The following is a 27379-nucleotide window of genomic DNA, read 5'->3' as shown; positions in this document are numbered from 1 at the left end:
ACAGGTCTTGAGTATAAGCAATCATTAACTATTTGCATTTCATCAAGTCAGAAAGTGTCCTATATTCCTGATTCATTTGTCAAATTCTACTCTTCTAAATCCAGCCTTGTTGAGAAGAACCAGTCAAGAGCAGTAGCAATATCTCCTTATTCTCCCACTAGCTGCACTTGGAATAGACACAAATTTTGTTGAGGATAAAGACTGAGGTACGTTCATTATTCAGAATTCACTGCTGGACTAAGAAGTAGGATCAACAACAAACCATACGATCATTTTTACAGGCAGTGTTGGCTGATCATAATGTCTAGAAAAAACCTTCTACTTACTAATCCACTTCTGTGGTAACCCATGCCTCCTTGTAATGCAGGTCTTCTGCAGTAAGTTATCTATGATAAATTTATTACTGTGAGAGCAGAATTTCTGTTACTGTATTATTGTGTCTCCTACTTGCATACTTTTGGACGCTATTCCTTCAGTCTAGTGCTGGCAATTCGAAAGTTGGATCCACTGTAGAAATCCAGGAAATATATTTGCTTTCTTAGCATGTCAGATTTACTGGTCTTGCCAGAACAAGCCATATTTAGGAGCTTCTTAAGACAGGAAGAATAGGAAAGCATGGTTCTTTAGCAGAACAGGCTTGTCATTGCAACACTGAGCACCATGGAGAACTCTTGACTCCTTCAGGTTCTTGAATCATTGGCAATTTTAGGAAACTGCTTTCTGCTTCCACAAGTGTAGTCAGCTTCTACCGTAAACAATATATAGCCAAGAGTAGCTGTTGGCTACAGATTTACAGTCACTGGCGGTTAAAAAAGTCAGAATGAAAAGGAGAAAAAGCAATAAAAATACAGAACAAACCCAGATTTTGTAAAGAGCTTCAGGCTGTAAATTTCTAAACTGAGTGCATAGTAGTAAGTGTAGATGATTTATAACAATTTTTTTTTTTTTCCTTTTACTCTTCAGCAAATTGAACCATATAATACCTACAAATACAGGTACACAACTCCATCATCTCAACAACTAGAGCTATGAATACAAAATTGACTAGTAACTGTTGGTAGGAAAATATCTATTGTTCCTAAATTGAAGAAAAAACCACAGCTAAGCTAAAACACCACCACCACCACTCTGTTTCATGGCCTGAGTGTCAGGTACTTCTTAATAACACATAGGTCTCCAGTGGCCTCTGGCAACTATACCAATAAAACAAGTTGGTTTTGAACAGCTGGCTCACCAGCATGACAACTGCTAAATTCCAATCGCATCAGATTATTTTAAGAGTTCCCTATGCCACAATGTCATCAGGCTATACCACCCAGAAACATGCTTCCATGATCAAGGCACACAATTTGCAAGAAGTTCATTTTGTTCCCAGATCTCCTGCATGTTCTCTATGTCTCAACCTTGCTATGCCATTTCACCGAGTTTCCATGAAGTCTGCGAAGTTCTGTGTACACAGGCATTAGTGTAGCCATCTACAAATGCTGTCTTGCACAGACATTGCCACCTTCGTGATTCTCAATAGCTCCAGAGTTTCAGACTAAGTAGAGCTGCATACTACATCAAAATAGCTTAGGACAACAAGAGATGCATCAACACTAAAGGTTCACTTAAGGCAGAATCTGAGTTGTCTACCATGGAATTGGTAAAACACTTGTCACTTTATAGTTACCCTATGGAGAGCTTCTCAGAGACTCTTTAACCTTCCACTTCAGATGTCTAGAAACAGCGCACTAGAAATACGTTTGAAAATCAGAAGGCTGTGGTGGTGCTGCTGTCCCTGTGGCTCCACATCCCTTTCTTCACTGCCTGCTGGAACGCGAGAGACATTTCAAGTTTTAAATGACTGGTGTTCACAGCCCGCCACACACTCACTTCTCAGGAGTCCTCCCTGCCTTTGCTTTGCTCTGTGACAGCAACTTTAACCTCTGTTCTGGTCCTCGTAAAGGTATCGGTCAACTTCATAATTTGACAGCCATCCAGGCAGGAATTTTACTGCTGTTTTTTCTTATCAGAAAGAACAACTGATTTACAAATTACCTTGATAAAGGATCCCAAATGCTGCATACCTAGAAGACCATAGAGTATTAAGAAATTCTGCCATGTTAAGCTTCTAGCTATTCCTTCGCCTTTCCTTGTCCTAAGTCAGCTGTAACAGCTATGTTGAAGTCTCTCCTAAAAAAAGTGAATTGCTGTGGCTCTTCATAAGCTTAAAAAGCTTGTCTTCATAAAAAAAATGTACACTTGGTTTATACTGCAGCTGCTTTTATGCAAAGCCAAACATTATAGCTTCAGAAGTGACCCTAGTTCTTTCCATCACATAATTCCAGAAAATTTTAAGCATAATTTCTTAAGCTTCGAACTTAATTTTATGTTAATTTTAACGTATTGTAACACATTATGAATCTAATATTCTTTAAAACTCAAGGGCAAACATAAACTTCTCCACTAAGAACAGCACAAATAGGTTTTGTTTTCCATCTGCAAAGCTAATGAAGTCAGAAAGTGGAAAGATGCATGCACTATCAAGACACTCAACATTCCCTCCTTGGCATCACCAAGGAAAAAACTGAAAAACCCAAACCTTTCTGCCCTTCCCAAATTTTTCTCTGCAGGCTTCTTTCTTGTCTTATGCATTGCAGATATAAATGTCTGCTATGTTTGGTTACAAAAACTAAATTGCCAGTGATACTCACTCCTGCAATGCCTGCAGAGCCAACATTGCTAAGAGCCTCAGTCAAATTCTATTCCTTCTTGGGCACAACCAGATTATTTACTAAATTCCAGTGAGCTGAAGCAAAGGAATTAACTTGCAGAAAACTTACTGTACCAGCGTGGGAAAAAGATTCAGCTTGACTCTCTGAACCCAGAATGAGTTTGTAGACCCAGCAACTGGAAGTTTACTTGTTTTCAAAAATGGTTCCTTTAAAATTTGATCACTTGATGTACATTTTATTGCTCAATAAACAACTAAACTGAAAAACAGGTTTTCAAGTTGCACTTCACAGCATGCTTCAAAGGGGAAGTTTTGTCTGTCTTTTTAGGTAAAAAATACAAGGATATCAAAACCAAATAAAATCCTCTCATTCCCTTTATAATTCTTCTTTCCTCTTCACTGGGTAATAATGCAAGGTGACTAATTCTGGAATACTGAATTACAGAAGTCATTATGTAATGCACAGTACCTGATCACTTTCCATATTATATAAAGTAGAAGTAGATCATACTGATGCAAGCTCTTCTATTCACTCTAACTAAACTATTTACTAAAGTATTTACACCAGTACCAAGTTCAGAGAGAGTGAGCAAGGGACAAAGATATCACAAAATGTCATTTTGGTGACCTGAAGCATGCTACTGGCAGCATGCAAGAAGACTAATTTCACTGTCTTCCAAGGATGATCAGGATGCCCTCACATTTTTAAAATATCATGGCAGGTATTACGAAGCAGTTATTTCACACAAGTATTGCACACTTCAGAAATTTCTTCTTGCATTATATTCTCCTTAGAGAATACAGAAGAGCTATATACAATGAACACCAAGTAAGGAGTTAAGTCTAAAAAAATAATATATAGGTCATCTATAATTGACATTGTTCTTTTAAAAATCTAGCTAGAATAAATTTTTGCTTTAACATTTAAGCTGTGCTGCCTTCAAATAAAAAAAAATCATGATGCTTATACACATGCCCCATAAAAACCTACAAATAAACATCCAAGAGTTTTGTACTTTTTATTAGTTGGTAGTGGCCTTCCTCAGAGGATCTCAGCACAGTTAGCAGAATCCCAGGAAAGCACTCAGAAAAATAGTCTAGCAGTAGATTTTTTCTGTAATTCAGCATATTATTCCCTACACACACATACTAAACAAAAAACAAACAAAATACCAAAACAAATCAGATAAACTAGGAACTACAGTTTGTATGCTGTTGCTATGTTGAAAAACAGCAAGCGTAGTAGCCTGCAGAAAACCCCACAATCAGTTCTTTAACCACTAAATCAGCTAACACACATCTATCTTCACACATCAGTCAGCTTCTTGGCAGATTTTGACCTAGGTGAGTATGTATTAAGATGTGTAAATTTCCTCTTCATTATCTTCTCTGTGTAGGAACACTAATCTTTTACAATGGGAATGTTGGCATTTTATTCCTGAGTTAAGAAGAGCAGTTTAATCTCACTGACCGGGGATATGTGCATTTATTTCTTTAGGGGCAGGGCCATACAAAAGAGTCCTTGATTAAATCCTTCCTAGTCTTCCAGCAGTCAGTTTAATCCACACTGCTTTCACCACGGCCACTTTAATCATCTCTTCTCCCTCACAGTCACTACTGGTAGCAGCCTAGTATTGGCTGCATAGTGTTATACAGATTGCACTGTCTTCATGGCTAGCTTACAGGAATGATAATATTCACATAGTTTAATGGGCTTAGAAATCTTTGTCAGGTTTTAAAAGTTTTTAAAAGCAATAATTAAGTAGCCTCAGTTCTTCTCACATATATGTCCCGTTTCTTTATTCTCTGAAGTACATGCATTGCAGTTATTCTCTTTTCTCCCCCAAATCTCCCTTTCTTTGCATTAAAAATTGAAGAGGCATTTCATTTTCAAAGCTTAATTCTGATGTTAAAAAAATGCATTTGATATTTTTCCATGGAGAATAAAAGGCCTTGTAGGCTCTTTTGCCTGCTATTCTGTAGATCAGCACACCTATTCTTCTTTTGGCATTTATTCTCTTTACAAGTTCAGCAATGCCAAGCTGGTACCACAAACAGAAGCAATCCAGTATGTTACATACACAGGCACATACGTATATGTGTGTATGTTCACATATCCCAGCAGATTTGTTTGGCATATGTGCCTAGCAGGATTTATTGCCCCATTTTAACAGTAATCTATTATTTAACCACCATCCTCGAGTCTAGGAATTAAATGTTTTCTTTTTTTAAGTAACAGTGGTACAGAAAGCTGTATTTAAAACAGTATTTGTTCCAAACAGTTAACTAACGTGTTGTTCTATATTAATTTTACTCAAGCCTTTCAAGAAATCTACCTGAAGTAGACTTGGCTTGGAAGCCCCCTAGGTTTCGAGGAACTTGATGATAACACACTCCCTTGACACACAACTTCAGCTCCCAGATAGACACAATCACGTGTGATTTCTTTAGATAATTCAAGTTCTGATAGCATCAATTTTTCAGTTCACTGAACTGATAAAGCATCCCAAAAAGGCAAGTTTTACGCACATATGCATTATGATGTAAAGATTAATAACTACAGTTTACACAACTGTCTTTTTGAAAAACCTGGTGTGACATTACCTCTAAAATTTTACCATTCTGGTGCAATCCCCAATGAACATCTATTCATCAATCCTGTTGAAGTATTTTCCTCCGTTTTATTCAAATCCAATTCATTTTTCTCTAGTCACTAAATCATCCTATATGCCCCAAAGAATTTTTCTGTTGTCATGTAAAGTCAGAGGCTCTAAAGCCACCAATGGGGTACCCACAGCTCCCCAAATAACCTGCCTGACACCTTCCAGCTACAAAACAAGGACAGAAATGCCAATCTCTCAAATGAATCAGGCCTGAACTGCAAGAAAACTGAACTCAAAATCAGTGGTGTAACTTTGGGATTTCAGTGGAGGCAAGACTTTAGCCTGTGCTTAATGCAGTCTGAGGCCAGAACAGAAGACTACCACAAATTTCCAGAGCATTCACCTGTGCTCAGCTGTCACCACAGCCACTGCCCATCAGATTTGTTTGGTTTTGTTTAAGTAGAAGAATTTTAAAGTTTATTATTTGTTTTTACTAAGTGAAACAACAAATCCCTGTGCTGTACCACAGCCCTGAGAGAGATGGATGTAAGCCGGGGGAAGGCAGCCTCTCACAACCAACAGTATTTCCTGCTGTGCAAGGTGATGAGATGAGCTCCACACCTCGGCTCCAGAGGCAGAGATCTCCAGCAGGCCAGTGCCACCACTAGAGCAGTAAAGCATGCTGCACCACCAAAGAAGTGCTGGTCTGGCCAAATTTAGATGTCAAATCACAATTTGGTCCCAATTTACTTCTCAGTCTCCAGAGATAAAGCAGCCACAGCAACCTGAAACCATCTTGTTAGAAACACCTAAAGCATAATACAGGCCTGCCAAAGATAAGGCAAAATTAAAATATTCTCATTTGAGAGCATCCCAGTAACAACAAAGTTTACAAACCATGAACAAAGTAGCACTTTATGATAAACCATCAAGCAGAACACAAAGGGTAGTTATGTTCACACTGAAAAAGTCATACTCACACGAGAGAAACAAAGAATTATAAAGACCCTGTGCTTGCTGAAGACAACATACTATAAACACCCATTATTTTTCTAAGACTGAATGAGCTGAATTTACAGTTGCAGGAAGAGAGATAAGGTAGCTTAAAACTACTTAAAAGATTCCATGTGAGCCTCTCCCTTTTGAAGTAAGGTCACTTTCAGAGCATGACATGTCAACAAACCACAGAGTGTGACACATTTGACACACTGAGGGACAAAACACAAAGACAGATGGTATCTTTCTCAGCTACAATAAACTGCAGCTCTCTTGAGGGTACACCCAAGTAGCTAAAAAAACCCTCTAAAAGTATTTTAAAAAGAAAAATAAAACCGATGGGTTTGGAGAGGTGTTACTGTGCTGTATCTGCATCAGAGTGTGGTCCACAGCTTCAGTTTTTCTGTCCAACCTCCACTCCTCTATTCTTCTCCTCACTCTGTGGCAGGAGACTAATGCAGAGACTAACCCACAGGGCATCATTTCAGAGTGATCAGCTAAGCTACTCTGAAGATGGAAGTGAGAAAATCATTGCAAGTGATTATGTATTCAAGTCTATGGCTTAATAGGTGCCTTATAATTTCAGGATCTCTGAGGATACATGAGGAACAGCGATCACATAATTCAAGAGGAACTCTGACATCATGCATGTCTCACACATAAGAGTCATGACAGAAACTGCAGAACCTCCTGTTTGAGGAACAGTCTGAAAAAGGAAAACTTTCATCATTATGAAATATTGATTTTGGGAATTAAAAATGTAAGTGCAGGCAGATACTTTCCAAACAGCCATTTAAAAATGCGTATTTTGTAAGCTCCATATTGGTCATAAGAATTACCTCCAACATGATATCTCAGATCCATTACAGAAAAGTTACAACAACAATTCAATAAGACAGCAGCAGAGGAAGCTTCTACTCTCTTTCCTGTCAGAAACAGCTAAAGGTAAAAGGCTGAACACTGAGCTTCAGCGTAACTACTGACTTCTCTGTTCAGTAACACATATCATACTTTTATACAGTCAGTGAATGTGCACATCTCTAAGGCTATATGCAAGTCACCTCTGCTTCTAGCTGTTGGCAAGTCAAAATGCCCCTAAACCTACATGCTTGCCCACCTCCCCTGCTCTGACATAAAAAGCAGAGCAGGGGAAAACAGTTGAACTGCCAGGCATCGAAATTGAGGCACACCAAAAATGTCAGGGCTTTGCAACTTCAACCTCCCCTAAAAAAAAAATCAAATTACAAAGATCACACTGGATTTGTTAATTTCAGAAATGCTTCAGCACAGTCCCCAAGGGTGGCTGCAAAACTACCAACTTTTGCTAGGCAGTATCAACTATTTCTTCTGGCAGCTCCTTTTGTCAGTGACTCATACTGGGTTTTGCTCTTGAAGATGTCTTATCACTGAAAAATTTGGAGATTTAAAAGCCACAAGCGATTCAAAGTGTCCAGATCAAGAGTACAATCTATTTCCTCCCCATGTTTAAGCAGAAAGCCTAAGCTCTGTAGAGCCTATGGCCTATAGATATTAAAAGCATATTACATCCTTCTTCAAATATTTTCATGTTTTGATATATGCAAGACATATTCTCAGTAAAAAAGAAAGTTAGCATAATTCTTGTTTCCAGTCCCTCAAAGAGCTATTTTCAAACCCATCAACTAGTTTTACATTAAAGAAACAGCATCAATACAGCTAAGAGCTCCTAAAAATTTTACAGCCATAATAAAGAATTGCAAAATATTCAGCTAATCTTCATTCAGGTATGCATACATAAACACAAAATACTGCCTTTTTGGTTTTCTTTGTAAACCTTTTAATACTTGAACATGACAACAGATATTTTAAGATGTGTGTGGGCTAATTTAAAGATAAAAAAAATAAAGTAGTTCTATCAGGCTGAAAGTAAAATAGATCAGGTTTGAGAAATAAAAGACAAGTATTTTGTTGCTTATTTAATTCTGTCCTCTTTGATAAGGTGCTCCTTCAGGCTACTTTAACAACAGCACTGAACAGGAAAGAGAAGGAATTAGAAACATCTGAACTGGCAGATCAATACGTAACTCAGTATGACAACTCTGAAATGTGAGGGCTCTCTAGAATTGTCACCTTTTACATTCGAGTCTTTCATAGGCTTATGGAATATGGTAGTCTGATCAAATTTAATGAATAAGGGAGCCTGAGTTTTAGTGATTTTGAGCCAGAAGCTGTGCTTGCACAACGCTGCCGCAACACTGAAGAGGGTGCCTGGCCCAGTATTTCTTCAAGTGGCAAACACTACTGTTCATGCCTACTGAGGGTGATATATTTGGCATTTGTTATGCATACTGACTGCTTCGTTATCTTTATTAAGTTTTTTAAGAATCACAGTGGTAGATGTATCCTTAGCTATTCCTATGACTCCTTCTCCAGGAAGAAAGCTAGACCTGACAATAACCATCAGTGGTCGATTTCCTTAAGGAACCTGAGTCAAGATCATTTGAGTCTTCTGCAACATTCAGTATTCAGTTCAGTTGACAAATACAGCAGTATGTGCAGAGTATTTTCTGCCTGTATTTTAAGACTGACCTCCCCACTCTAAATACAGATCTGTCAATCCTCTTTCATATATCATAAAATACACAAAGGAAACTTTACTTTCTAAACCACTTTAAGCATTTATGGGATACCACGCAGCAAGCCTCCAATAGCCCTTTGACAAAATACAAAATGGAAATAATCTAAACAAGAGACAAGCAGCAAACCAGAAACTAATTAGCCAGAGAAGGAAGCTTGGAGCAAGAAAAAGGAGAGGACAGTTTATTTTTTATAGCACAGCAGTAATTTCACTGCAAGGTCAAAGGAAAATGAAGAGCTCAGCTGTACTGGGTGGTGGCCCAAACCAGGTGAGAGTGCACCGTATCACAACCAAAGGCTTCTCAGACCAAAAATTAACTTTGCAAGTTAAAAATGGACAGACAGAACATGCAAAAAAAGAAGTGGAGGAAAATAACAGCTTCCTGCTGTAGGCGAGGAGCTCAGCCTAAGAAAGAAACCATGCACGTGTTTTCTGAAAACCTGCAACATAAAAGGCTCTCTAAGCTTCTGTCACCAAGCAATGCATCTGGTAGTGGGGATTTGGCAGAATTTACTGAAATGTAGCAGTGGATGGCATGGTAGCACATGGGAAGCATGAGAAGAAAGACTCGTCACTGAGACGTGCAAGATTAGCCTATAAAACCCTTTACAGGGTATTGGTGGGAAGTGTAAGAAACCTGGTGCAATCACAGAAAGTGCTACTCTTCTCAAAATACTAAAAAGTTTGGGTCAGAACATAAAAAATTGAATTCAGGTCATGTAAACAACCAAGAAAAGTTGAACATAGTTATTAAGAGATTGATATCACCTTCTTTGTATCATGAAAAGAGACATGAAAGGAACTTGTCTGAATTCTTCATTGTGGTAAAATACATTATCAATTCAAATCTGACAAGAGAAAACTAGGAGCAGATAAGAGAAAATATTCCCTTGGCTTTTGTTTGCATTCTACTGTGCTAAAACCTCAGGCTATTAAGAATGAAGACCTAAGCCACTATCAGGAACATCCTTCCTTCAACTGTATTACTACTTAGTTTCATTTCTTTGCATACTCAGTTCCTTCATTTATCAACCTATTTCAGAGAAGCATAGAGACCTATGTTCAGACATACCCCTTCCATGATCTTATTATGAGTACTGCAGTCTTGGAAACACCAGGTGAAAATATTTAGCAACCAAAGTAACATCAGAGGAGAGAGCAGAACACTGCTTTCTAAGATAGTGTGCTGGTTTGACCAAAAGCGAGTTAATTTTCTTCATGCAGTTAGAAACCCTTCTTGTCTGTAACCAGCATGGTCATTGTCTGGATTTAGTTTGAGAACAAGAAGGTAACACCCCAGGACAGAGTTAATGTTTTAAATTATTGTTGTCTGGGAGCCAAGGACATTTTGAGCACTCTGCCCATGGGTGTGAGGCATCGAGGAAGGGTGGCATGGATGGGGCAGAGCTTGACTGACATCCAGACTGATCAATAAGAGTATTCCATCCCATTAGCATCATATTTAAGGAAAGCTGGGATCTTCTGGCTACGGGGCAGTCAGTATGGACAGGGACAGAGACCTTTCCTGGTTCTGATCCATTTCAGTGGATTTCTGTTTGGCAGTTTCTTTAGTTTGGCCTTTTGCCTTTTGTTGTTTTGCAGAGGCCTTTGGGCCTTTCTTCCTTTTTCCTCTCTTCTCTCTCTGGGATTGGCTTTGGGACCACGTGCTGCTGCCCGGGACTGGCTGCTCGGTACGGACACGGTTCATGAGGAATTGCATTGAATATCTTTTATTTTATATTCTATTTCCATTTTACATATATTAGTCATAATAGTAGTATACTAGTAATACTTTCTTGTTTTATTAAACTGTGTTTATCTCAGTCCACTAGTTTATCCCTTCCCTTTCATTTCTCTCCCCTGTTCAGGAGTGGGAGAGGGGGAATGAGTGAGTCCCTGTTGTGGTTATATTGCAAGCTCAGGTTAAGCCACAACAGATACGTGTAAGTTATTTGACAGCAAAACGGTGCATCCATTCAGCACCGACAAGAGACAAAAAGCTGTGCTGTGATACACTGCAATGAAAGCTGATGGTGATACCTGAATATTGTCTTTTAATTAAGAAGCCTCTTAGAAGTTTACTAATATACAACTGCAACATTGTTACTGTTCTGCTCTGGGGTATGGTATTAGTTAAGTGATGGCAGTGAAAAATCATGCATTCGTATTGCCATGAAGTTTGCAAATCTTATCTAAAAAGACATGGTTTGAAACCATGCAAATGCACTGGAAAGCACGAGTATGCAAGTTCGGAAGGCTCAGACAGTACTGGCAATAACCTAGAAAATGCCTTTGTGTACAGTTTGAATAATAGTCTTCTCGAAACTTAACTGAAATGATTCAGTGCATGTACACACTTTTCATTTTAAATGCTCTATAGCTGCAAAGAATAGAGATGCTATACTGAAGATTCCTAATGAAGAATGCTAGAATTTTGCCAGAAGAAAGCAGAGAGAGTTCCTGCATCCTGGATTTCAGGAGAAAATGAAAACTCTTTAGATCAGTGGAAGCTTGTAGATATTGTAGAAACATTCAACATTCAGCATTCAACTGTTCCAGGTTTGGTTTCTCCAGTGAAGAGGCTTAATGTCACATTCATGACAATAAAGGTGTTCCAGACATCAGCACTTGACAATGAGAAAAAAACAAAACAAACCACACATTTCAGAGAATATAAGTTTAAAAATAAAAGGAACATTTTAAACACTGATCACAAGAAGTAGCAAATGAAGTTACTTCCTGCTTGCAAGTTCTTTATTTGGTGAGGCTGGTGGTTGTCAGCATTATTGCAAGACCATATTAGTCCTTCTACAGAAGGAGCATGCTGAATATGTGATAGCTGAGACACTGTTAGTCAAGCAGTGAAGAAGATGAGATGCAGGAGGTGAAATGAAAGAAGGCACATGAAAGATTTGAGACCAGGCAGATAAGGCATTTCTCCTGAGAAACTGGACTATACTGACAGATTTAACGCACAGTAGGGGACAGACATGTAGTTTCACACAAGTTTGCATGTTTCACCTATCTTCTGATATAACAGGGCAATACATACCAGTATTTTGAGGCTAAAAACTAGCATGCTTTTCAGCATCTAAGTCTACCAAACATGTAATCACATGTTGCCTGCAGAGACAAAGAAAAACTGTTTCCTTTGCACTTGTCTGGTTCATCAGTTTGCTCACACTGACAGTACATGCTTTGCTACACATCAGAGAGGAAAAACGTTCCTGTACTTACTCAGCTTAGCATGTATCTGATTAAATACTCCACTTACTGCAACAGCACGTGGCATAACCATGGCTGTATAACACAGCACAGCAAAATGAGCTGAGTAACGGCAGGGGAAGGACAGCTAAGAGCCTATTGCCACACATGCCAAGGAGGGACCACAACTCCTTTTCCTGAGCTGCATCCTGAAAATTTTGGTACTTCAAAACAAGCTTGAAAAGCAGATTTTAGGAACTCAGTCAATGCTCAGCCATGTGCTATTTGTGTCTTAAACATAAGGGTAGTTTTAAATTTCTAAGCCAACGTATACCACCATGTCAGCAGAAACATACAAAATGGGTTGTTTCCCTTTTCTCCACTTTTGAGGTACATTCTCCACCCTTTCTATGAGTTGACCCAAAGATCATTATATGCTGTATTAACATACCATGTATTTTGTGGGCAATAACTTCGTTGCGTCATAAAGCTTGAGTCAAGATTTTATGAGGACTGAGCCTCAGGATTCTTGTAAACAAACAGAATATGTCATTTTCTATCTCAAAGATTTTTAACGGTCACACCTTAGAAATATATGCTCCAAAAAGTAGGCAAATAACTTTGGCTATATATGGACACAACCAGCATTTTAAAGGACTGCACGGTATTCAAGCAACAGCGGAAGACTGCAGTTTCCCATGGTAACTCAGAGTTCATCTACCACAACTCTACTTGACTAATAGTGAGATAAAGTTTCATTCATTTGTTAGAAGTGTTAATGGTCACACTTTAATACTTATGTTGCTGCCCAAGGATCAGTCTAGCATTCAGGCTCTGTGCAATGAAAATGCTTAACATCAGATTTTTTTTTTTAATTCCTTGGCTTCCTTAAAGTCAAATATTATCATCTGAGCATGTTAATGTGAATTTATTCACTCTGGGATTCTCTTAGTAACTGTAATTCCAGCATATCCTTTAGTAGTAACTGGGCTCTCTTCCATCTATTTGCAAGATGACTGTCCTTTCTAGACATTCATTTAGCTTGATCTGGATGCCACACCATATAATGATTTTTCTCACAATGCTAACCATATTCCTGGTTAATTCCACCTTTATGTAGGCAGAGTTTCTCCCAACAATGCTGGAGTCAGGAACATACTTGAGATGTATTTCGAATATATGAAACCCAAGAATATTTCTGTACTTTCTCTCTTCCTTATGTATGCTTTGCAATGTTCTTTTATTCAAGTGTTTGCTATGTACTTTTTCCCAGAATAGTCATTCCAAATTCTATTAAAAAATAAAAGTATTTATGGTATGAGTGCATCCCTTCATTCTGCTAAGATTTCATCTAAAAATTAACAAAACAATAAAGGATGAAATCCTTAATTGCATTAAGGTGGGGGAAGACTGGATTTCACTCTGGACTTATTAACAGAATCATTTTTTGCTTTCATCACTGTCCAGCCACACCTGGAGGCAGGCCTTAAGCCATACAGAAGTCAGGACATTTACAGATCTCCATATAAAAAAATGACTTATTTTACAATGATGGTTTAAGCCCTACACGCCCTTCCCTTCCTTTCCCCTCCCCTTCAATTCAAACAAATAAAAGCTCTTGCCAAAGACTTAGGATAGATTTGATCTTAAGGACAGGAAGATACCTGTATGACAACAGTCTAGAACATCCCCACAAAGCCAGGATGTTAGTTAATTCCTTAATTCTCACTGAGTGTGGCCAAACAGCACTAATGTAAAAAGCCATAAGAAAACGTGAATGATGTACTTAATCATACAAAAATAAAGCAGTGCCAATATTCATACTTACAGGCTGAGGCTGTTCTGCAATACAGCAGTTGAAACACAACCAAAACTCACTCATTGTTGACAGTCTGAAGCGATGAAGTTTCACAGATGAAAAGCAGGACTCAACCTCTATAAATCTGTCTCCAGGTTCTGTACTAAGTTCTTTAAATAGGTTTATTTGTAATTGTTCAAATGTGAAAATCTTTTCTCTGTTGATATCTTCTCCAAACTCAAGGCAGTCCCAGGGCAAATAACTTGAAGGCAATAGTTGTTTTAGAGTCTTCTTTCAGAAGGTTGGTCCCAGCACCACAGAAATGTTACATATGCTTCTTTGGTCCCTAGCGTTACGTGAACCTGAAAACAGAAGTACATTACATCAAAAATAAAGAATATACAGAATCTTGGGCTCCCAGACAGTCACCCACACCAGTGATTTATTTCTTAGTGAACCACAGAGAGAAGAGACACTAGCAAACAAGCCACATGCTTATTTCTAGAGTAACCACCAAAAATAGCATACAACAGAAATCCATATGAGGCTTACATTCCAGCTTTGGTTAGATAAAGTGGTATCAAGAACTGGTGTTCAATCTCTTGGCAGCCACCCCTGTTTGATCTATTTCTAAATTTCAAATGTCATTTTAGAAAGTGACAACTGCCCACACACCACTCTAAACTTCTTACAGAATTGTGCCTATTGACAGTTCATATTTTTCAATGGAGAAGTAACGCAGCCCATTCTCAGTGTGAGGTTTAAATAGTATTTAACCCCAAGCCTTTTGCACAGCTATCGAGTAGTGACACACTTTTCTAAATATTGAGGAAACAAGTTTCTGTAAATGGAAAATTTGCAAAATGGCTGGACTGGGTCAACTCAAGGTGTTTTCCTTCCACTCTCTCCTGCTTCATGTACAGTTGGCTTCAAAATAGATTAGTTGCAGAGTTTGAAACTGTTTCCTTAAACCTCTAAAATTCCTCAAGTGGAACCAACTGAGGCTCCACATTCCAACCATTCCTTCGGTAAAATAATGTTCCTTGGTTAATCTCCAACCCCATTTCTTTCAGTAAGTGCAATAAAAATTCCTGTGAGATTTCAACGTGGTTGTTTATCTTGCCATCTATCACAAACTTTACTTGCAGAGAAAGTAAGATAATGAATATTCATAAGTTTCTACATGCACACTCCTTAATAATTCTATATACAACTGCACCTTCATTCATAGAAATGTGTGCATGACTATGCACCATTATTAGTATGCAATTCTTTACAGTATTAAGTAGTATGCATCCATGGGATGCATAAACTACATATATGTAAGTACCTACACACAAGCACCGTGGCAGAGCAGCCTCACTTAGCTACCGCCCTCATCAGTTCTCTACACACCACGCACGTCAGCGATGAGGTCTCTCATTTACTACACACAAACCAAGTTACCGCACTGTGGAGATACCATCCGCCAGGTACTTTCCCAGGACTCTTGGCTACAACGCACACAGACATACAGTAGCACCTTTACTGTAGTAAGTCCAAGGCCTCTGGGAAGCTTTCCCTCTTACCTTTTAAGAGACTAACAGAGGATGTTCAGGAAATAAACACTGCTGCAGTAATATCATTTGAATAGCAAATCCCCAGGAAAAGTTCTTGCTTCTCCTAGCTTTGAAATAGCTATCAGTAGCGTTTAAATTAAGTTTATATGCCTGTTTGTGGCATTTCTTGCCTAAAGATCAGAATAGGAAGGAGGCAAAAATGCTTTGCTAGCTTTTTCTAACACCACGCAGAGCACGGCAGCTTTATGAAACAGAACACCTCGAGGGAAAGATAAAACATAAACAAACCAACCAAACAAACAAAACAAAAAAACCAAAAACAAACAAACAAACAAAAAAACTAAAACAAAACCAAAAATCCTTTTACACAACCTTTATTTTGTCACACACTTCAAAAAAAAAGGTCTTAGAACAGTGCTAATATGACATATTTTCACTACTTAAAAGAGGACTTTTTTTCTACCTCAAGGATGATAATCTAAATCCCATGTATGTGTCAAGAAGCTGCAATGAAACATGGGAACTATCAACCAACAGTGTGACATCCAAGAATGAAAGTAACTTTAAAAGTCTTTAAAAAAGTTCTCACTTGCTAATTAGGTACTTTGGCATCATTTTCTCAGTTCTTTGGGTTATTGAAAGCTTGATCAACTATAAATAACAAGAGCTGGACTAACATTAAAAAGCTTGATGAAAAACCACTGTTCTCTGCAGTCTCAGAATTTGCATGCTGCACAATTATTTTCCAAACTTGATTCAATATGTAACAAAATTGGAACTAAACCATGGTTAACTCCTGGTAAGTATGTAACAATTAAAAATTCCAGTCCAGTAACTGTACAGTTTATCTGTACTTAAAATTTTGTGGGTTTATGCCTGAGATGACAGGTTCTAAATTGTTCTGAAACGCTCCGCATATGCTAGCTGTTCAGATTATAAGAAAGCAAGAAAGCAAGTACTCAAAGTTAGAGCCCTTTTAAGCCTAATACATTGTAACATGCCAGAGCTATAAACTGATACACTGCAGTGGGCTTCTCTTGCTGCACAAGTGACCCAATATTCTGACTTGCAGCTCCTGAAATTCTGATGCTCACAATCTCTTTTTGACAAAGTTCAGATTTAACATACCAAACTCACAGAGAGTTAACTTTTACCCTGCTGTTACAGTCATGTATATAAGACATACATGGAAAGGGCAGGGAAATTAGTCTGCCGATCCACCTCCTCATTTGCTCACTGATGGCTGGCACGCCCCTCCAGCTCCCTGCAGCGTTGAGCGCCGTGTTGAGCTGAAGCCCTGGGGACAAACCCAAAGGGCTTGTGGAGGCTCCTGTGAGCCTGGAAAGCTCCTCCTGGCTACAAAAGGCTCCAGGGTGCAGAAGACTTCCTCCACCCAGCCACTCTCAGCCTGCAGGACCTGTGCCCTCCAGGATAGAGTTCTCATTGAAACTGAGTCCCACTCCATAAAATCAAGAGCTGCTGAGTGACAAAGCCAAGCTACAGATTGTCAATGACAGTCTCTGATAACACCTTCATTCTTAAAAACGTATTTCACCTTCTATAGTCTGTGTAGTGCCACATTTGCCTTTAATTTCATGGTTCTGCAATCAGCACCAAGCAGTTTTTCAATCCTTTGTCTTTTAATTAAAAAAAAAAAAAAAAGGTGGTGGGAGTACATATGTGTAACCCTGGAGAAAACTGACAGTAACTGCACCTCTTAATCGGCAAACAAAAGCTTTGCATTATTTCTCAGAGCACTGGAATTTTATACACCCCACTCTGCTAAACAATTGATTTTTAGAGTGGCCAAGCTGATATAAAAGATCAAGTGTAAAGCTGCTGCACCAAAACGGAAAGAAAAAGCAAATGTAAAAAGGCACATTGGCACTGCAATATCAACTGCAACACTCTAGGACTTCTGTTACACTGCTAGTTGCTTGTTTAAAGAACAAGTTGAAACAAGAAAATTCTGCTGTTCTTTTCCAAATTACTGGTTATGAAGAGAGAACGAAAAAAGCACCATGCTCACCTACAACTACCAGTCAGGTAATTACGTAGCATCAGGCCACTAGCAATCTCCTGAGAAAGTGTTCCTGCAAAGCCTGGGCTGCACCCTAAACCTAAACATGATTAATGAGATCCCAAAACACATGCAATGCTTCACAGCTAGTTCTCTGCTTTGTGGTAGGATCAAGCTGTTTGCAAGTGTTGCTGCATTCATCTGTGCACACTTGCCAGATGAATAGGACAACAGGGGCTGAAGAACACTGTTCAAGACAACAGCTCCATCGTTCTTTGTCTTTGCTCTTTAAGCAGCTCATGGTGCTCTGAGTGGCATAACACCGTACAGCTCATGTTGAAAAAACATGCTTATTCTGTCTGAACCAGAAAGTTACTCAGAGTGGTGAAGGGTGAAACATCTATTTACCTTTTCCCCATTTAAACCTTCTGAACTATGAATGCAACTTATTCCGGAGTGTATGATCCACACTGCAAGAACAAACAGGACTTTGTCATATTTTAAGGCTTTTATGTATGACTTTAATTTCATCCAGTTCATAGAAATTTTAAGTAGAAGGAAGAAGTGAAGATATTCAAAAGGATACCTTGTGTAAAATTTTAAGTGAAAACACATTAAGGTAATTTTTATTTCTCCAAAGTTTATTCCACAGTAGCTGATCTAATGTAAAAAGCAAAGCTACTGTTGACTGTTAAAAAAACAGTCATAAAGGTAGTAAGTGCAAACCCTGCATTAATCATTAATGGACAGTGGGGACAGAGCACATTCACCTACCGTATCAGCAATTTTTTCTTATAAAAGCAGTATTAACTTTTCTGTAGGAAATAAACAGAGCAGAAAAGGAGGAAGGCGAAAAAAAAAAAAGACATCGATCTTCCCTATAAGTTCTTCATGTTTTACTGGCAGAAAAGGGTTTAGAGAGCATTTACCTTATCTGATCCAAACAGGAATATGCTGCATGCTCTGGAGTGTCAGTTAGAATAAAGCTAGTTATTAATTACATAGCTTAAGAACAGCCTGCTGTTTTTAAAAAATATCTATAAAGTTCCTTTTAAGGGTGACTCCTCTATATCCTCTGACTGCACGCTGTTCACTATGGCTTCAAACAGGAAGCGTGGTAACAACACTCTGACGATTACTTGAAGCAAATAAAACCACAGGAAGAGAAAGAAAATGACTGCAGGTGTTCATATCTGAATTTAACTAGATTTGATCCAAAGCTCAGACTACTATTTAAGGAGTGTGTGTGGGGGGGAAGGTAAAAAAGAAAAAAGTGAAGCATGCACAAAGGCACAGAATATCATGACATGATGTACCACGACATGCACATGTATGCAACAAAGTCATAACCATGACTACTACTAGTTTTTAGTTGCAAGTACTTTATATGAAATAAATTTACAATTATTCTTGATATAGAAGTATTATTGTGTAACAGATTTTTTTTTCCTTTCTTTTGCCTTGAAGTCTCTGAACACTTATCATTTGTCTCAATCCTGCAAGCTGTAAGTGGAAAATTATAATTTTGGAGTGTATTTTTAAGACTTCTCCTCATACTTTTCACTTTAAATCCATTTTGTAGCCATACTATTTCCTCTTGCTGTTTAGTGGATACAGCCAAGTGGCATCAAGAAGTGAGGAGAAGGGTGGATTAAGGTGTGTCCACACAACAGAGGCTCCACTGGTGCACACTCCCATACACTTACAGCTGTAGCAACTGGAGGATGCTCTCCAGCTCTCAGAGGAAGTGAAAAGTGTTTACGCCCTGGCTAGACTTGTTTTTTGAAATAAAACAATTTGTTCAAGAACCAATCAAGATTTTAAACAAACACTACCTACAGAGAAAGTTTCCTTCATGCCTAAATTGTGTATCAGGAACTTCACCTCTACAGGGCAGTGCACTGGCAGCAGCACTCTTCTGCCCTTCCCCCATGCAGAGCAAGCGCTTCTGGGGACTTTGTCACTGCTTTTAATGCACCAATTATCTTTTGCACTTTCAGATCCTGAGAAACCTGAGCTGCAAGTAGCTCTTGCCAGACAAAGGATTATATTCACCATCCACACAGGCTGAATAAGGCTGAAATCCCTTTTTCGCTTTCCAATTTCTATTCTGCCTCCCACCCCCCACCCTGTGATTTGCGGTTTAGTTTCACGACATTGAAGAAACTTCTTCAAAGTCTGAGTTAGACTTTCTTGTGCATTTTCAAACTCTGTAAGATGGTATTTGATTAATGTCTTTATGATACAGTTTTGAACATAATGACTAGAGCTATTTATAAGATTTTATTATAGTGTTGTATTTTGGGATCATTGGTTATTTGGAGTCAGTTCTTTCTTTTCCCCATATTTACACTGAAATGCTTTTCATCAGTGGATTTCATTAACTAACTCAGTAATAGGTTGTACTTCAAGTCAAGCTCAACACAAATTATTAGCCATGAATGAGTACATATTATGAGAGTGCTTTGCTTCTGAATTAAAAATGTCAAAGAATATTGAAAATGGTGGAGTGGGATGAGGGTACGCTTACTTGAAGGAAAAAGATGTGGCATTTGTTTTTTATTTTTTAATAGAAGGGAGTCTAGCTTTGGGAACAATCTCATCTTTCACTGGAAACAAAACACTTTCAGTTTCTCTTCATGTTTTCAGTTTGTAGGAAGCTGCCGCAAGTTTCCCTTAAGAAATGTACCCATCTGAGATAATACATGGGAAGGCAGCAAAAGGTACAGGAAGGGAACCACAGCAATTCCATGGTAAGGAGAAATACATGGCTTTTCCTACCAGGTCACCGATGACATGAGAGGGAAGAAAGCTCACCACTCGGTCATGCACTGTGACAGTAAATACCTTGGATTGCAACGCCAAGCTGCAAGTTCAAAGCAGAGAGCCTTCAAACACTAAAACATCTTGATAGTGTGAAGTTCAAACATTTGTTCAGTCACTGACAAGGGTCCTGCCCCCCTCACTCCCGCCTTTTTTTCTCTCCAAACAGCATCCACTCCCAATTACCTGAGTTTGAGTCTCTAGCCATTCTGTTAAATTTAATTACCTCAGGTAAGTGGCCAGGTTCTTGAAAGGTCCTTATTATTTTGTGCACAAAACCAACAAATGAAACTGACAGTATTACATGTGTCCCATTAAAATTCCCCATCTTCAATTTGAAATATAAAAGCATAGTTTTTTGGGCTCAAACAAAGTTTAACAGGCAATACTGTATCAAGTGACTGAGCAGTGCAAGTAACCTTTTCTCCATCACTGCCATTTCAAAGCTTCCTCTGTCTTCAATTAATAATTGCTTTCAGTATTTATGGGTTAAATGAAGCGTTCCGATACGTAGCTTATGGCATTTCCCACACATACATGTAGGCAAGGAACCTACTTCTATGGAAACCACAGCACAGAACATCTAATAGCTCTACACTGTGAAAATACAGAATGACTAACAGAAAACCAATGGTCCAAATTTATTTACTAAATAACAATAAGACAAACTAAAGACAAATATGTTTTGTCCTACCCAACACATAGTCCAAGCATAATATCTTTTGCTCTACCGACAAAAACAGTCAGTTAAGAGAAAGTAAGAAGCCTTCGAGAATCCACTCCTATGGTTTAGGAGATCTGATTTCTTACTGCCTGCCATTCACATTAAAAAAAAACCAAACCTGTTCGTCAAAGTTCTAACTGGTCAATAAGATTATTTTCTTAAGTGGCAAGCCTTACTGAAAGTAACGCAAAAGAACACTTTTCTCAGCTGGCCTCCTTGTTAAACAGGTAATACTAGTCAGAGAGGAAAAAAACCAAACCAAAACAAAACCCAAGGCAAACTAGTGGTCCAAGGAGGGCTCTGAACAGGGTTCAATTTCCATAAAGAAAGGAAAGAAAACCAACCAACCAACCAACCCCAAAACAAGAAAAACAACACAACCCAAAACCTAGAACCTCCAGAGAGTCCATCATTTTAAGAACAGTGTAGCATTAAAAGGAATGGAATAGTCTATGGGGAATAATGTACGTGTGACAAACTATGTGACAGACCATACAAGATATTCAAGGGACCCCTACCTGTTTTTTTTTTAGTATGGTAACAGGTGAAAAGCATTATTCATAGCATTTATCATATTTATTTTTCCACAGAAAACTAATATGCCATAGCAACTTCCAAGGACGGTTTAGGGTAGAGGAAAATAAGTGGGAACAAAGGGAGAAAGGTCATTAAAACTGTCAGGAGTTCACAGAGGCCAGCTCTCACCAGTATAGTGTTTCATGTCAAAAAAATCAACATGGCACACTGCTACTGCAGATTTTAACTTGGTATTGTAAGACAGACAGCCTTGCAACAGAAGTCTGCCATTGTATCTACAGACATTTAAATGCATTTCAGTAGATTATTGCTGTCGCTCCCTCACTTCCCTCTCAAGTACAAAACAATTATGAGACCAATTACAGTAAGCAAAGCAGCATAAATTGCCTGGCATTTTCCTCGTCTTCTCCCATCAATAGCCAGAGGTCTGCCAGCATTACTGTGTAACACACAGCACAAAGTGACACCTGGACAGGAGGGTTACCTTTCATCTCTATCTAGCAGCACACAGCAAGAAGAGGTTCTTTTCCTCTGCCTCGAGACATTTCTTAAGCCATTTAAGGGAAAGGAAAACCTAAATGTAACCGTAGCAACAAAGAAGTTGGGTTCATGTGTCCTAATTTAAATATGCCATAATGCAGAAGGGTGTCCTAATTCTATAAGCCTTAAACAACTGCAAAGAAAACAATGAATGGAAATATAACTACTAAGAATTATGCACAGAGAGATTCTACGCTTCCACAACACAGATAACCCCTCTTACCACTTCTACACACAAAAAGCCTACCAAATACCATAACTGTGTGTGCATGCACATGTCTCTGTGAAGCCACACACACAAAGTGTAGGTCAGTAACTGCAGCAACCACAAAGTATTCCATTCTCATGGCTAAGGCTATCATGCTATATACAGCAAGAATAAAAATAACATGAAAGCTAGTAAGCTTTTACCTCTACAAACCTCAGGCAGTCTGCAATAACGAAAACAATGACCACGTGGAAAAAGTTTCTAAGGTGAGCTGATATGGAGAAATTTCATGTGTTGGAGTTGCAGTCAGTATGAAATGACATTTTGCAGGTCCACAGCACCTTCTTACCTTCTTCTTTTTTTTTTTTTTTTTTTTTTTTTCCTGAAAAGAACACTTATTTTTCAAAGCAGAATAAGATATAGGGAGGGGAGTACAATGTTTCAGGAGATTTTTTTTATCTCTGCAATTGTTCATACTAAGCCATTGCACATGTAGACATAGATGCAGCTCACTAGTGGCAAAAGCACCAGTACCTGTACAAGGTTGCTTCATATAAGAAATCCTATAATCAAACATCCTGTCCTGGGACAATCTTCAGACTGCACCTCGATTCAGATACCACACATTACTTAGGAGGAAACATTGCTCTTCCCTTCTCTCTCCTCCAAGCTGATAGTCACTGCAAATTATGTTTAATATTCAGCTGAATTTGTGTATTTACTCTTTGGAAGAAATACTTGACCACAGAGATCTCTTGTATGTCTTTTGCAAAATACTGAAAAAATGTTCATCAAAGGCAAGTTTATAGAAAATGTAACTGCAAACAAAATCTTGAAAATCCTCACTGATTTTCCTTTTGTGATAGATACTGGCTTACTGATTTTGGGGTTTAAGTGCAAGTCAAGTTTGTTGCTTGACAAGTCTGTGATGCATTCTCCCATGCTGAGTGAACAGCACTCTGGTTCAGGCATCGCCAACAAGGAGGTGTGACTGAAGACAGCCCCTCTGTGTAACGCGTGAGAAATGTGTTAGGCTGTATCTTCACAGGGACTAAGGAATCTAGGGCATGTCTTATCAGGAGCCAACAGTACCAGCCTGAGCTGGGACCAGACAAATCTGAAACTGCTGCAGCGCACACCTGTATGTACACCACAGCAGGGTTTGACTACAAGTCAGTCACCTTATGCTTTAAATATCTGTAGTCCCCACCAGCCAACTGAACTCTTCTGCACAGCAGCAGGCTGCACGACAGTGATCTCCCCCTTGAGTAGGGACACCTCTCCAGGTTACTCTGCAAGGTCAAAAGACCTCTTATCCAGCATCTGATATCTCTAATGAGATAAACAATATTTTATATTAGGCCTAAAAGTACCATAGAGTATCTTGATTTGGAAGGGGCCTATAAGGATCATCAAGTCGAATTCCGTGATCCTTGCAGGACTACTTAACCACACCATATGACATAATCAGGTTCTCCTTGAACTCTGACAGGCTTGGTGCTATGACCACTGCTCCTGAGTGACTCTCAGTGAAGAACCTTTTCCTAATGTCCAATATGAACTCCCCCTGATGCAGCTTCATTCCACTTCATCATGTCCTACCCTTGATCACCAGTGAGAGGACATCAGCACCTCTGCCTTCACTGCCCGCCTTAAGAGTGTCCTAATATTGAGGCACCCAGAACTGCACACAGTGCTCCAGGTGAGGCCGCACCAGTGCAGAGCAGAGCGGGACAATAACCTCCCTCACCTGGCTGGCAATGCTGTGCTTGATGCACCCCAGGACACGGGTGGCCCTCTTGGCTGCCAGGGCACTGTTGGCTCATGTTCAACTTGCCATTGACCAGAATCCCCAGATACCTCTCTGCGGAGGTGCTTTCCAGCACCTTGTTCCCCAGCCTGTATGTGCAAGCAGGATTACCTCATCCCAGGTGAAGAATCTGACACTTGCTCTTGTGAAATTTCACACTGTTGGTGACTGCTCAGTGTCTAGTGTAGCCAGATCACTCTGTAAGGCCCCTCTACCCTCAAGGAAGTCCACTGCTCCTCCTAATTTAGTATCAGCAGCAAACATACTTAATGTACATTTTACTTCTGTATCCAATTTTCAAAAAACACTGAAGAGCACTGGCCCTAAAACTGAGCCCTGAGGAACACCACTGGTGACTGGCCACCAGCCTGATATAACCCCAGTTACATAACACTTTGAACCCGACCCGTCAGCCAGTTGCTCACTCACTGCACTTTGTGTTTATCCAGCTGTATGCTGGACATCTTGTCCAGGAGGAAACTGTGAGAGACAGTTTCAAAGGCTTTACTGAAATCCTTGCAATAGAAAGAAATTAAGTTTGTCAAGCATGACTTTCCCCTCATGAACCTGTGCTGGCTGTGACCAATGACTGGATTGTCATTCATGTGTTTTTCAGTAACTCTCAGAATAATCTTCTCCATAAATTTGCCAGGCACAGAAGTGAGACTGACAGGCCTGTTATTACCAGGACCTTTCTTCTTGCCCTTCTTGAAAATTTGGTTTAATCACTCCTTAATTACCATTAAATTTTGCTTAATTGATTACCATTTAATTGTCATTCAATCAATTCATTATCATGTGATCATCATTTAATAGTTGATAAAACCCTTTTAGTTAACTCCATAAGGATAACTTCATTTAATAATTCACCTATAACACGTTCCTTTTATACACTAGACACATGAACAACTTTACCAAGTAAAGTCTAATTAAAAGTTAATAAAGTTTAAGAAATCAAGTAGAGAGGTGTGCAATTTTAAAACCAAAAAACAATATGCCATAACATACGTAGAAAAATAGCCAAGCATATAGTAATCTTAAAATAAAAATACATGGTCCACAAGACAATCTCGAACACTGAAATGCAATTCCAATGGAGATACCAGAATTATTGACCTAGTTAAGAAACAAAGTGCTGTACAAAAAAGGGTGTTTCAAAATGTTCCAGAAACATTTTAACAAAGTACGTATTCTCAGCAGAACAGTTACTGCTGTTCTGAAAAGTGAACGCACAGGAAGCTAAATTGTCTCCTCAGAAATGACGTGCCTATCTTGCCAAGAACACTGAATTGTGTTCCCTGTGTACCCACATAAACATCCAAGGCCGTTACTGCTAAAAACGCCCATTTGGAAAATGCCTTGTGGGTCATACCTCAGTGGTAGTTAAGTCACCTGGAGCTTTATTGCCAATGTAAAACCACTGTAAATCTCAAAATGATTTGGCTGTCCTATGAAACACTCATGCATACAGCAGCATATGGCTTATCTACATTGATCAGTAACCCCTGAGTGGAAAAACCTACAATAAATGTATGTCAAGGCTAAGAATCATTTTTCCCATGAGTTTTAAAATAAGTTGTTGTAGCTGTATATGCTAAACAGGTTAATTTCAGCTCGCCAAACTGAAAGCTCCTAATAAAACCACAAGCAACTTGCAATGCCTGTCAACTAAATATGAAAGAAGCTTTATATATCTCGATTCTTTGTCAGTGGCTTGTTATAAGGAAGTAAATAGGCAATGTGAAAATTGTACTCTGACACCAAATAACCATATGATGACACTATTTGAACTCCACAATTAACTTCCAGTTATATTAATTACAGCCATTCAAACCTGTATTCCCATACAATACTCATAGCATGTAGTTAGAAATTTTACTTACAGATGTCTTCTTAAACAAGCCTATTACAGATATGATATGATTTTCTGGATGTAAATTGAATCTGCCAACAATTTAAAGAATGTTCATTCATAAATTCCAGAGACTATCCTATGTCACAAACTATCCAGTCTTATCCAAGAGCCTACTAACAGAATGTATGCAAAAATGCTCATAACAACTGCTCTTGTAAATTGTTAATTTTGGGGCTTCCTTTTTAAAGAAAAAAAAAACCTCTCAATTTCTAAAAACATCAAGAAAACACTCCTGTGGAATGAACTGTGAAAATTACAAATATCTCTCAAACTAAAGACCTTCCTGTTCTTTGTGATGTGAAGGAAATATTATGTATATATTACACTAACATGCAAGAGCAGACTGCATCAGTACCCCAGCACTTCTGGTTTGTTCCTCAGGACACAGTCCAACAAAATTTTCAGGATATATCTGGATTCAGCAGGTGGTCTCTTGCCCACCCTCAAGATAACCACCTTGTCTGTTGTGTCAATTTCACCATTGGTTTGAAAGTTTTCTGTGAAATAGTGTTTGGTTTGTTTAAGGTTTGGGCTATGTAACAGCAGGGGATAACAACCAGACAAGCAGGTAACTCAGTGAGATGTGGAGCAGCTTCTTGGCTGACATTAAGTATCATATGAAGAGATACCAACTTCCAGGCTCCAATCTCAACCCAACCAGTGGATTGGAAGGGAAGGTACACACTGCCACCGACATTTCCTCCCAAAAATCTCAGTGCTGCAGTTTTCAACACTACGCCTACTTCCCTGCAAATGGTTTTCACGCTGCAGCACGAAAAATGAGACATTCTAAAGCAAAGAGCACACACAGTTGAAAATCTGCTCTGTGTTTCTATCCAGAGCAATAGAGAAGATTTAAATAGTATGACATTTTTTGCTCAGTTTACCTTCACAGTCACTGGTTTAATTGTTAACCTGATTGGTAGAACATGTTTTTCGTACACTAAAACTCAACTTGCAGGAAAGCTATCTGCCTCTCAATTTAACACAGTTTGAGAAACAGTACTTTCTCTCATGCTACCAAGTGTTCAGAAACACATGTTGTGAACACGCAGTCAACTCCAATGTTTGTGCTGTCTGGAGTCTTCATTAGGTTTTGATTTCATTAAACAAAAATTAAAAAGCTGTCCAGCTCTTCTTATTATGCTGGATTGTCACAATTGACCAGAGAGCTCTATTCTGGATTAGCAAGTAGCTACAATAACATCACACCTTCCCAAAAAATCCTAACCCTCCCTCGCCCCAAATTCCCAAACCAATCACACCACAAACCTCCCCTCTGTCGATGAAGGTATTTCGTCCTTTAGCT

General features: G+C 38.8%; 1 protein-coding gene across 9 annotated transcripts in view; it reads right to left on the bottom strand.

Annotated features, from left to right (window-relative positions):
• CDC42SE2 (CDC42 small effector 2) overlaps window positions 1-27379 on the bottom strand; it is an 86908-nt gene that overhangs the window by 20771 nt on the left and 38758 nt on the right. For all 9 annotated transcript variants that reach the window (XM_065045727.1, XM_065045726.1, XM_005502784.3 and 6 more), the window contains one exon: window positions 13965-14296. In XM_065045727.1, coding sequence (XP_064901799.1) covers window positions 13965-14018 — 54 coding nt within the window. In that variant the 5' untranslated portion in view covers window positions 14019-14296. Of the gene's footprint in view, window positions 1-13964; window positions 14297-27379 lie in introns of those variants that run through there.

Source organism: Columba livia, chromosome Z (assembly GCF_036013475.1).
Source record: "Columba livia isolate bColLiv1 breed racing homer chromosome Z, bColLiv1.pat.W.v2, whole genome shotgun sequence".
In the NCBI taxonomy this organism is placed as follows: Eukaryota; Metazoa; Chordata; class Aves; order Columbiformes; family Columbidae; genus Columba; species Columba livia.
This window is presented reverse-complemented; position numbering and strand designations above follow the sequence as displayed.